This window comes from Nanorana parkeri, unplaced genomic scaffold (genome assembly GCF_000935625.1).
Source record: "Nanorana parkeri isolate BGI_ZX_2015 unplaced genomic scaffold, ASM93562v1 scaffold55, whole genome shotgun sequence".
In the NCBI taxonomy this organism is placed as follows: Eukaryota; Metazoa; Chordata; class Amphibia; order Anura; family Dicroglossidae; genus Nanorana; species Nanorana parkeri.
Window position 1 is genome coordinate 2,664,727 of NW_017306323.1, and position 12,554 is coordinate 2,677,280.

Here is a 12,554-nt window from a genome sequence, read left to right on the forward strand (position 1 = left end):
TGTTGAAGGTGAATACATAAAACAAATACAAAAGATAGAAATGAATGTTGAGCACACAGCACTTGTGTTATTTACAAACAAAGATTACACAGACGGCTTATTTATTACAAATATTGCCGCACAGGAAATCCAGCTTCCATCTGGAAGAAACAAAACAGAAAACAGACGAGACAGTATAATCAGACAGATTTAAACCCAAGAAAACAAATCTCATTGGTCTTCTAATCCATCCATCACGGACAAATCCCGCCTCCCCAGGTCGGGTTCATTGCCGATTGGTCAGTACGCGTACTGACAAAACGAGTGTGCTGATTGAAGAATTCATACCAGCTTCCCCCCACGGAGATATGATTGGTAGGAATTCTTACCAGCACCGCCCTCAGAGGTGTGATTGGAGGAAATTCATGCTTGCTCCGCCCACAGAGGTGTGATTGGAGAATTCGTGGGCCGGTGTGGCGGTAGATTGGCTGTTGGATTTGCGCGGTTTAGGACGGTTTGAAGATTGTGTAGTAGCGCGCGGGGCTTAGTGTATTAGGACCGGGACCTTGTGGAGCGGATCGCTGTCGTAGTTGTTCGGTGCAGTTCGATATCGCTTCAGCCATGGAGACAGAGCCGCTGAGAGTGAGTAGAGATTCCCGGGCTGGAAGGGGCGGCAGCTGTAGCATGCGATGACGATGACGCAGCTTTGAGCGGGGCCATTTGTTCTGGCTTATGGTGGTTTTAGAACTTTAAACCGTTGAGATTTGTGTCGGCCCAGTCGCAGAAATCTTACACGTTTTAACGTCTTTCAATGCATGTTGATCCTTTAATCAAAAGGGACAAAAAAACACACAAAGATCCTTGCTCTGACACCGGTTGTGGGGTGACAACGCTGGATCCCGGCCTCCAAAATGTGTTGTCACGTGCACTTCTGAGTGACCATGCCACTGGCAGGAGATTTCCACGTTGTCACCATCAGGAAGCCAGTCCGGTGCAGTGATGATCAGTTGTATTGTGTCAGGAAGTCAGCAGAGCTGAGAAATACAAAACAAACTATTTTTGAATCTTTTTGATGGTGTAACACATGTATGTGGAAGCACGGAGGAGGGGATGCCAGGATTTTTAAAGTTAACCCTTGCAATGATGTGACCCCTGCACTGCAAGGGTTAGCTGCTTGTTAACTCACCCAGTCCTTGATCCTGCGGCAGTGACCGCTCACCTCTGTTCCCCTTCTCTCTGGCTGTGGTATATCCCTCTGTCTTCACATCTAATAGACCTGTATTGGAAGTGATGACATCACGGGTCCTTAGACTGCCGGAGCCTGGGGGGGAGAAGAGGCTATGGGGATCGGTCTAGCCGCCAGGTGGAATGGAGGACAAAACGGGTGGATAACCCTTGCCGTGCCAGGGTGGGCGCACTGCAAGGGTTAATTTCTCCAAATCCTGGAGTTCCGCTGCATGTATGCATCCATGGGACTCTGCTGGAGGCATGCTGAGCTAACAGACGGGCTCCCCTTCTATCAGTGGAGTTTAATAGGAGCCTCATTGAGACACATCAGAAGCGTCTCAGGGGTTACAGGAATAGCGTTCTTTGTGCTGAATTCATGTACAAGCCTGCATGACGTTGATGAATTTGGGGCAAAGCTGTGAATCTGGCGCTGGCTTGCGAGACTAACCTCAGGACAAGGATATGCAGGGCTGTCCCTATAATGAGGTTGTTTCCTCCGGCGGCATTTTTGGGTAACGTGGGGGGACACTACTGCACAATGTTTGCAGTGTGCCTGCCGCCTCCTTTCCGTCCAGTGTTTCCCAGGCTTCTAAGTGTCATGTGGGAAGAGGAGTAAGGGCCATACACATCTCCCCCTCCAGGTCTGAGCATCCTGGGCGGCATCCCACCCAGCTCCTGGCAACCAGTGATGTCATTGGTTGCTAGGAGCTGACCAGAGGTCCCAGGTTGCTAAGAGCCAGTCAGGGAGATGCAGGGACTGCAGAAAGCGGTGTTGTCTCCTCTACCCCGCTCCCACGTGGTCCACCATAACCACCCACCCTGCCTGCCCGCCCACCCACTTCAGGCTAAGGACCTCACTAAATATATATTCACACTGATAAAGTACACGGTGTCAAGGAATGTTGCAGCCGAGGTTTGTGTGGCATACTGCAAAAGACACATGCAATATGAACGTGCAACACACTTGTTATGCCAAAAAGTACTCGGTCTTTGCGTCGCTTTTCCTATAACCCAACTGAGTTTATTTATTGAAGGTGTGATATTACATTCCTGCGTCACTAAAAGACGTGTTCTTCAGCAATTCTGGCGTGCCGTTGTCTGCATCTTTATCCTGTTGACTGCGTCATCCCGGGGAGGTGGACATTTTAACAAAACAAAAAAATACTTGTCCAATGACTAAAGCGGGGGAACGATGTGCTTGTCCCTTGTGAACGATGTGCTTGTCCCTTGTGAACGATGTGCTTGTCCCTTAGGAGGAGAGAGGGGGCCAGATTTGAGGGTGTTATTTCATGTTCCACAATTACTTGGCACACACTCGATGCCCTGCACATGATTTTATTCACATGCAGATGGGTTGGTTTTACATTATTTTCCCCAAGTAATCTTCCGGGGACAGCATCTTGAGAGAGAGTCTCTTCCCACCTGAAACAGGACACACATCATACACACCAAATAAAAATGTCGCCTAGTGCTGGTTATTTGTGTTTCCTTGGCCTAGACAGGAGCATTGGGATTCTTTGTTATTTTTCTGTATAGGCCTTATTTTTTTATAAACTTTTTAAAATGTTCACTTTATTGCTATCACTCAGGGACTAATAAGCCCCTGTATGATAGCTTAGAGGTGACAGGTTCTCTTTATGGAGCCTGCCCTTCAATAAAGAACATGGAGCACAGCAATGCGATTGATCTCCTGCGCAGCCCGGCTTGTGACAGCTGAGACAGGAAGGCTGGGAGTACAAATCCGATTTTGTCTGCTCCAGTTTTGATAAATTCTCATCACTTTGTCCTCAATTATTTACTAACACTTGGTGATCGCTGACTGCTTGTACCCGCTCGCTTTTACAGGAGACTGAGCCGGCGGTGCAGAGGAGGAAAGCTCGGTCTATTTTGACAGCTGACTCCTCACCGCCTGCTCGGCCTCCTGTGACAGCTGTTTCAGCCCTCCACACCGCTCTCCATCCTAACTGGTCACAGGAGGCTGAGTGGGGCCACGGGAGGAGAGCTCAGCCTCTTGTAACATCAATAATCATACCGCTCGTCCTCCTGACAGTTTCTCTCCTCCCTGCTGGACGCTGCACTCTGAGGGGACCCAGAGGGAGGAGAGATGCCCCACAAATCACCATGTATTGTTAGTAATGTATTTGTAGCAGTGCTGATGATGTAATGCCAATTTTTTCTGTTTCTTTTAGCCTCTCTTTAATGAGAACAAGACTGCGGTGGATAAGGTGAAGAAAGGGGATAACAAACGCCTCTCTGTCGAACGTATTTACCAGAAGAAGACCCAATTGGAGCATATATTGCTCCGCCCAGATACCTACATTGGCTCCGTAGAGCCTGTTACGCAGGTAAGAATAATGATCCTATCGCTTCTGATATGGAGGGTCATGGTCATAGAAAATCCAGTGAATTGATTTGTGCCAAGCTTGTTCCAACATAAGGGTACACAATACATCCCGGCTGACACAGGACACCTACAAGCCTTTGTGTAGAGAGGCTGTCATGTAGGAAAATGGGTCGAGAATGGAAGAATCATCACTAACATTGGGCATTTTGAACCTGCTTATGCTTAGTCATAGCAGATACAATGTACTTACATTCGAGTAGCTTATATCTAGCCCTGGTTTCCAGTCAGAGTACTGAAATAGCCAAGGGTTAGTGTAACTCCCTATTGGGAACACAGACAGCAATGCACAGCTGACGGAGGCTCTGAGTTGCGGTGACTTGTCACTGGGACGGAAAGTGAAGGGACCTCAACACATTGCAGTTGTTTTCTAATGCAGACATGTCTGAGAACTAAAATAGGAAAGTAAAGGTTCTCACTCATCCAGGTCATGGCATATCTGTTAGAAATAAATCAAGGCAACTGGACTTGTTGTTTTTTTTCTTCAAGATGTTTCACTGGCCATCCGACCAGCTTTCTCAATTCAGAATTCTCAATTGATGACCAGGTAAAGGTCTTCAAGAAAAATACAGCAAGACTAGTTGCCTTGATTGATTTTTTTTTTTTTTTTTAACAGGTAAAATAGCAAAGGATTTATTTGTGTTTTGTCTCTGGGATAGGAAGTAGAGGGAAATGTCTACGAGAGGGGGGGGGGGGCTCAGCCCCAAAAAAGTATGACAAAGGGGTTTAAACAATTCTTATAGATCAATGCCGGGTAAAACGTTTATTAACTCTTGCAGTGGGGCTATCCCTGCACTTCAGGGGTTAACTGCTCATTTTTGTCTAGGTGCAAAAAAAAGTTACTCACCTGAGCCGTGGAGCTGGCTAGCTCGACTTAGACTAGTCCCTGGAACTTCTCTTCCCTCTGCGCTGCAGCGCTCTAAGGCCCCTTAAATCATCACGTTCTATACACAATGTATAGTAATTAGGATGTTGAGGAACATTCCAATGCTGGTGTAGGAGACAGGCTTCAGGGACTGGAGAAATGGAGCCGGCTCGGTGGTTGGAGAGGCTTAACTTTTTTTTTAATAGCACTTAGACAAAACAAGTAGTTAACCCATACATAGGGCTACCCCTACTTAAAGGAGAACTATGAGGTGAGTGAAAATCACTCTGCCTCGTAGTTCGAGCTGACGTGTGACAATGAAACTGTCATACGTCGGGTCTGTAGATCGGGAAGTGAGAGAACACATACCGTCGCTCGCTTACTTCTTGATCCTGTCCCTGCAGAGAGCAGTGTCTCTCTCACGGCTCCCTGCAGGGATTCCCCCCCTCCCCTGGCGGAACGGACGGGGAGGGGGCGGGTACAGCTGGCTCTGCCTCTAGATAGGCAGAGCCAGCTGTCAATCACACAGCTGGGTGGATCCAGACAGTAATGTCGGGATCCGTCCCGGCTGCGGCGGTCTCCGTATACCGCGAGCTGTAGCTCACGGTATGCTAAGCTTTGAGTCACGGGAGGACGCTAGTTTGTGTCCTCCCGTGACCCTGAGGAGACCCATGGGGAAAAGCACTGACCCCATAGTTCTCCTATAACCCATACACGGGTCTACCCCTACTTAAAGTTTTTGCTTGGAGGAGTTCTTTTATTTTTAGGGAACTAAGAAAAGTTGGGGTTTGTAATACGAGTATCTAAATGTTTTTCATTCTTCCCAGCAAATGTGGGTGTTTGACGAAGATGAAGGGCTAAACAACAGAGAAGTGACTTTTGTCCCTGGCTTGTATAAAATCTTTGATGAAATCTTAGGTAAGTTTACATAACATATTTGCCATTCAAGTCTTGTACGCTTATTTAACCGCTTCTTGGATGTGAGCGAGCGTTTTTTAACATCCCCGCTTGTGCGCGCCGCTGGGTGCTGCACGAGCTTGAAAACTGCCTAAATTGTAAATAGCCAGCGATGGCTTCTTACATACAACCGGTCCAACGGCTGTAGAGCCACTGGATTGCTTGTATAATGCGTGAGGGTGTCAGCCCCCCCGGCTCCGATTCCCGCTGTATGCGGTGCGGACTCGGCACCTGCAGGGCGGCTCTGTCACTGGAGATCAGCGGCAGACCATCACATGATCTCTTCCCAGTTCTCTGAATTGTGTATATTACGTCACTTCCACATTCAGCTGTCATTCTCCAGCTTCTGTAGCTGGTGAAGCAGATCTCTGCTTCTTTGGGGGTCCCTAGGTGACGGGTCCATAAAGGGGACCTGTCTGTGTAAATTGGTTATCACATAGGGGGCTTCTTGGCCCTCTATGTGATAGCAATAAAGTTAAGTTCATCCCCACACAGCTACCTCCTCCAGGTATCACTTCTCCCTCACTTTTAGATTGTAAGCCCCCAGGGGCAGGGCCCTCCTTACCATCTTGTTTTGAATTGTATTGTAATTATAATGTCTTCCTTATATTCTAAAACGCTGCGCAAACTGTTGGCGCTATATAAATCCTATGTAATAATAAGTGAAAACATTTAAAAGAAAAAAAAGATACAAAATGTAAAGATATAAAATTTTACAGTCCCCCGCCCACACAAACATGCGTCGGGTGCACCTACGAGCGAAAATGGCCATTGTGCCACATGTTACATATCACTGCAAACGTCAGAGTGAGGGCAATAATTTTAGTGCCATTAATCACTATTAATAAACTGATGAGCAGTAAAAGCTTTTAAAGCGTCTCCTATGGCCAGTTTTGGATATGATATTTTTTATTTTGTGGGCGCAAGCAATTTTAAAGCTTGACATGTTTGGTGTCCATTTACCCGACGTGACCCCGTCTTTTATATTTTACCAAAAATATGGCTAAGAATAAATGTTTTTTTAACATAACACAGGGGAAAACATTATTTTTCTTTTATTTTTAATTTACGGTACTTTTTTTTTTTTCTCATGTAGTAAAACCCCAGTGGTGATTAAATGTCACCCAAAGAAAGCTCTATCTGTCCCCAAAAAAATGTTATAAAATTCATTTCAGTACAGCGTTGCATGACAGAATACATGTCAGTCAAAGTACCTCAGCTCTGAATACTGAAAAATGGCCTGGCCAGGAAGGGGATCTAAACACCTGGTCTTGAATTGGTTAATAAAGTAATGAGCAATAATGTGCATTAACTCACAGCAGCCAATCAAAATGAAGTAAACCAAAGTGTCAGTGGCTGTGCAGTGATTTTTGCTCTTTGTACGGTCACATCGTACGAGGCGGTCAGCATTGTCTAAACTATTTTTCTTTTAGTAAATGCTGCTGATAACAAGCAGAGGGACCCGACAATGTCCTGCATCAAGATCGTAATTGACCCGTAAGTAGCTAATACTTTGCATATACAGGAAGAATGTTTGCTTTCCCAGGTTGAACCATTGAGACATTTCTGTTATGTTTGCTCCTAGTGAGAATAATTCAGTAAGTGTGTGGAATAACGGGAAGGGTATTCCCGTTGTGGAACACAAAGTAGAGAAGGTCTACGTTCCTGCCCTCATCTTTGGACAGCTCCTGACCTCCAGTAATTATGACGATGAGCAGAAGAAAGTTACCGGTGAGTCTGAGCACCTTTATCTAGTTCTATAACTTGTTTCCATGTAGGGTCATTTTTTTTTAGTGCCTTCCTAAAGCTTGAAGTAGAAAACAACTTTTTGTTTTCTGGATAGAGAGGAGAAGGGTTTTTATTGCTGTTTGTGGAGGTCTAATCTCAGTATTTGTCCTGGTGACTGTTTACACAAGGACAGCAGGGGAGAGGACGTGAAAAATGTTGGTATCTACTGGAAAAGTGTGAGGGATTTTCTTTTAATGCAGCCGCTTATGACAACTGTGGGTAGAATTTCTTCTCACTTTGTGAGAAGTGAGAAGAAATTCTACCCACATATATATATATATATATCTCCACATATATCTCCACTCACCTTTTTTCTCTAGAAAATGAAAGGAAGGGATATCTCAAATTTTTTTTAAAATGTCCAGTACTACTTTGCTTACACCGATTGGTGAACACTATCTGCACTGCTTATGCTTGGTGATAGATTTTGAGTTTGCATGATGCATTTTTTAAAATCTATATTGCAGGTGGTCGTAATGGTTATGGTGCCAAACTGTGTAACATTTTTAGCACCAAATTTACAGTGGAAACTGCATGCAGGGAGTACAAGAAGATCTTCAAACAAGTAAGTACCACAGAGGGTGGTTAACTGTGTATACCTCTAGTGCAGAGGTAGCCAAACTCTGGCCCTCCAGCTGTGGTGGAACTACAAATCCCATGAGGCATTGCAAGATTCTCACAGCCACAAACATGACTCCCGGAGAAAAATGCATCATGGGATTTGTAGTGTCGCCACAGCTAGAGGGCTGCAGTTTGGCTATCCCTGCTCTAGTGAGATATACAATTGGGTGCCTTTGATAACCTTTTAAAAAATGCTGTTTGCTTAGAGCACTAAGTGATATTAAAGCCTCCTTTTTAAAAAAAATATTTCCTTCAAGGAGACCCACCTTTTGATTGAGGCTGTTGCCGTTTTTCTTTTAAAAGTTTGTAATTCCTTGCTTTCTAGTGGGTCCCCGCAGCGATCTCCCCCCCCCAGGCCCCACGGGTGCCTCCATCGGCTAATGGAGGCGCTCGTGTGCAGTGGCTGTGTGCATCCACAGACACACACACCCCTGTGGCAGACCACTCCCCTCCTCTCCACCCAACAATTTGATTGCAGTGGGAGCCTATCCCTGATCAATAGAGCCGACCTGTGACAGCTTCAATGTCACTGGTTGGCTTGTATCATGGGTATGAGTTTCCCTTAGATTTAGCAGAGTCGGGTAGGAAATTTAATGGCAGAAAGTTAAATTCAGTAAACAGTAGAGGTGCACCGAAATGGAATTTTTAAAACCGAAACGAAACCGAAATAAAAGTCAGGCCGAAACCGATACCGAAAATGTTTTTTATTTTTTCAATTTTTTTAAATCTTTTTCTTTTTTATAAACTTTTCAATTTTTTTATATTTATTTTTATTCATTTTTTTTTAACTTTACTTTTAGGGGCTTCGTGGAAATATTAGGGGTCTAAACAGACCCCTGATATTTGCCTTTTAAAATAGAAAAAGAGATTGAGAACACAGAGTCCTCAATCTCTCTTTCTGTGTCCCCTGTTATCAATGAACAGGAATCCTCTATGAGTGTTCCTGTTTATTGATAACATGAGTACATGGCATGTTTACTATAACTACAATTATGAATGAATGGGGGGATGTAGATGTGATGTAGATCACTCCCATTCATTCATAATTGAGGATATAGTTAACATGCCATATCCTCAATTATGTACACACACTCAGCGATCAATGATCGCTGAGTGTGTGTATCTTGCTTTTCTCTCTGACACGCTGTCACAGGAGGCTGATCGAGCCGTGTAGAGAGGAAAGCCCAGCCTCCTGTGACAGCGATGTCTCCACCCACACCGCTCTGCCGGACTGTGATAGGCGGCTGAGCGGTGTGGGAGGAGAGATGCCGTAGCTCACAGCGCTCTCGTCCTGACTCCTGCAGCGCTCGGCGGCTGTCGCTTTCTTTTCTACCCGCTGGAACAGCGCCCAGCGGGGAGAAAGGAAACCAGGGATGACCCGATGTATCGGCCGAAACATGGCTCTTTCGGCATTTTGCCAAAAGTGCCATTTTCGGCCGATATATCGGTGCATACCTAGTAAACAGCGTTAAAAAAAATTGCACATGAGTATTTAACACTTGCAGCCAGCAGCGGGAGCATGTCATGCATCAATGGTAGAACGGGTATAGCTGGCTGTGGTCTGGGGCAGAGGGGAAAGATGATTGGGTCTGGGAGAATGAGTAGAAACTAATGTTCCAGAAACAGTACAAGGACTAATAAAACAGGTTGAAGACAGGAGACCTAATTGTAGATGGAGATATTGGTCATGTACAAACTGTAATTTCTTACTCTTGAAATGTTAAAGTTGCTTGCTCTAGCCATGAAATCACTTAGAAGCAGTGGGGCTCGGCACTTACAGGATTCCTGCGGGGGGTGGGGGGTGGTTTGCCAGAAATGGAATGGTGACCTCTGTTTTATGGATTTTGTGCTTTTAACTACCTCCCGGCCGCTAGTTGTGTATGGCCGGCCGGGAGCTTCTTGGATGTAACTGGGCGTGTATACACGTCCTGTTACATCCACCCGCGCGGTGCGCGTGAGCTGGAAATGCCGGTTATTTTAAAACAGGCAGCGATGCCCGTTAATATGAGGTCCCGTAAGGTGCGCATACCTGCGAACACGACGATTGCGCCCATTACGCCGCACATGTTGCATATCGCCGTGAACGTCGGAATGAGAACAGTTCTAGGGCCATCAATCACTAATAACACTAAATTGATGAGCTATAAAAGCGTTTAAAGCGTCGCCTTTGGCCAATTTTGGGTATGCTAGTTTTTTGCGATTTCGATTTTTAAGCTTGACATGTTTGGTGTCTATTTACCCGACGTGACCTCATCTTTTATATTTTACCAAAAAAGTGGGTAATATTAGTTGTTTTATAACCTAATGTAAAAAAAAATAAACGTTTTTTTTTTTTTTTAATTATCAGTAATTTTTCCTTTTATAGTAAAAAATAAAACCCCCCCGTGGTGATTAAATACCACCATAAGAAAGCTCTATCTGTCCCCAAAAAATTGTATAAAATTCATTTCAGTACAGCGTTGCATGATGGAATAAACGTCAGTCAAAGTACCGCAGCGCTGAACACTGAAAAATGGCCTGGCCAGGAAGGGGGTCTAAACACCTGATCTTCAAGCGGTTAAGCTTGGAATACTAGTCCCATCAACCAATGCATAGCCAGGCTTATTCTTCTTACTGCTCTTAACAGAGTTGGACCAACAACATGGCAAATACTGCGGAGCCCAAGATAAAATCTTTTGATGGAGAAGATTATACCTGCATCACGTTCCAGCCAGACCTAAGCAAATTCAAGATGCAGACTCTGGATAAGGACATTGTGGCTCTGATGTCTCGAAGAGCTTATGATGTCGCAGGCTCTTCCAAAGGAGTGAAAGTCTTTCTCAATGGCAAAAAGCTTCCTGTAAGTGGTGGTCATTCTTCTAATATATCTTGGTGTTATTTTAAGCCTGGTATTTGGAATTTGATGGATGTGTGCCTTTCAGGTAACTGGCTTCCGCAGTTATGTGGACATGTATGTTAAAGATAAGGTGGATGAGACGGGGAATTCTTTGAAAATCGCCCATGAGGTAGTGAACGACCGCTGGGAGATGTGTCTGACCATGAGTGAAAAGGGCTTCCAGCAAGTCAGCTTTGTCAACAGCATTGCTACCACAAAGGTACATTTTTATTCCTACTATTAATGTCTGTTAGAAATGGTACTCGGGTGACCCCCTTCTCCCTATGGCATCTCTCATTGAGTTGCAAGATACTTGTATCTAACAGCAGGGTTGGAGCCTGGCCACTGGAGGAGAAACAAGACACTGACTATTCAGCAGATAGGTGCTGCCAGCAACGACCATATGAAGGTCTTTGAACAAATTATAGAATATTCTATAGCAGGCAAGCCGTCCCCATGCTTCTCGTTGCTAGGTGAAGAGAAAGCATGGAGCCAGTTTTCTGGCCAATCAGGAGCGTCTAATGACGCGCTGTGCGGCTTCCTGATACCGTAATTATCGGACTAGGCATCAGAGCATTTGGACGAGTGCTCTCCCAAATACTCGGCATCGATACTGGTATCGGTGCATCCCTACCTTTGGTCTACTACCATTTTTTAAGTGCTGCTGTGCAGGGGATGATATTTTTAGAAGTTGGCTTTCACGGGGTTGTAATTGATGAAATAAAAGATCTCAATCGATCTCTCGCTCATCATTTCATAACTAGCTCTTTTTATTGCTGTTATTTACTAATTGGCACTATAGTAGACCATAGTGTGTTTCATGCTGCCTTGAAGAAAGCAAACACATAGGTCTTTGGTTATAACTGGGGTAATTTTGGGTTCCTGTTGGTCAAATGTCCTCTCATATCTGTTCCTGTTGATCAAACGTGTAATGTGGACTCCCCAATGGGGACACAGACTACAATAAAACCGGTCAAATGTTTTCACCCTTCCTACTCTATATAAAAAAAACTTTCTGTGCTTCTGTTGGAGAGATTTTGCTCTGTTCCTTTCTTAAAGACTACTTGGGAAGTAAAGAAAAACCTGGCTACAGAAGTGATAACATGAGGTTCTAACACCTTCTGTCCACAACAAGCAAATGTTCTGCCTGGGGTTTTTCTTCTAACCAGGTGAATGCTATTTTTGACTGCATTGATTTCTGTTCGGGTAACGTTTTTTTCCCCCTCCCTCTTGCTTACCAGGGTGGTAGACACGTTGACTACGTTGCTGATCAGATTGTTACCAAAATCATTGATGTTGTTAAGAAGAAGAACAAGGGTGGAGTGGCTGTGAAGCCTTTCCAGGTTTGTGCGTGGCTCATTTGGCATTGGTCTCAGAAACCTTTTTGTTAGCTTGTGTTAGCATTTTGAGTTGGTATAAACTGATGCTTTCTTACAGGTGAAGAACCACATGTGGCTCTTTGTGAACTCTTTGATTGAGAACCCAACGTTTGACTCCCAGACCAAGGAGAACATGACGCTGCAGTCGAAGAGCTTTGGATCCAAATGTGCGCTGTCTGAGAAATTCATTAAAGCTGTGAGTGTTTTGGGAAAGATATAATTTTTAACATAAAATGTGTATGTTAATTGTAGGTGTTGTGATCCTGTTTGTATATTTACCTTTGTGTGATATTGTCAGTCTGGGCAGTAAAGCTCGTGACACACTGCATGCGAAGCCGTGCTGAGCAAAGCTGTCAGACGCAGATCTTCACATTCAGTGTGTTAGGTGAGCGCAGCCAGATGAAAGACTGCATCTTCAGTCAATTGGCTTGCGCATAGCAACCGAATGGACTTCTCCATCGC

General features: G+C 44.8%; 1 protein-coding gene across 1 annotated transcript in view; it reads left to right on the forward strand.

Annotated features, from left to right (window-relative positions):
* The first annotated feature begins 539 nt into the window (after nucleotides 1-539).
* The window catches only part of TOP2A (topoisomerase (DNA) II alpha), a 44,901-nt gene continuing 32,886 nt past the window's right edge, over nucleotides 540-12,554 (forward strand). The window contains exons 1-10 of the mRNA XM_018576021.1: nucleotides 540-621; nucleotides 3,396-3,551; nucleotides 5,300-5,390; nucleotides 6,863-6,926; nucleotides 7,015-7,160; nucleotides 7,685-7,782; nucleotides 10,465-10,677; nucleotides 10,760-10,933; nucleotides 11,955-12,056; nucleotides 12,151-12,288. Coding sequence (XP_018431523.1) covers nucleotides 601-621; nucleotides 3,396-3,551; nucleotides 5,300-5,390; nucleotides 6,863-6,926; nucleotides 7,015-7,160; nucleotides 7,685-7,782; nucleotides 10,465-10,677; nucleotides 10,760-10,933; nucleotides 11,955-12,056; nucleotides 12,151-12,288 — 1,203 coding nt within the window. The 5' untranslated portion in view covers nucleotides 540-600. The remainder of the gene's footprint in view (nucleotides 622-3,395; nucleotides 3,552-5,299; nucleotides 5,391-6,862; nucleotides 6,927-7,014; nucleotides 7,161-7,684; nucleotides 7,783-10,464; nucleotides 10,678-10,759; nucleotides 10,934-11,954; nucleotides 12,057-12,150; nucleotides 12,289-12,554) is intronic.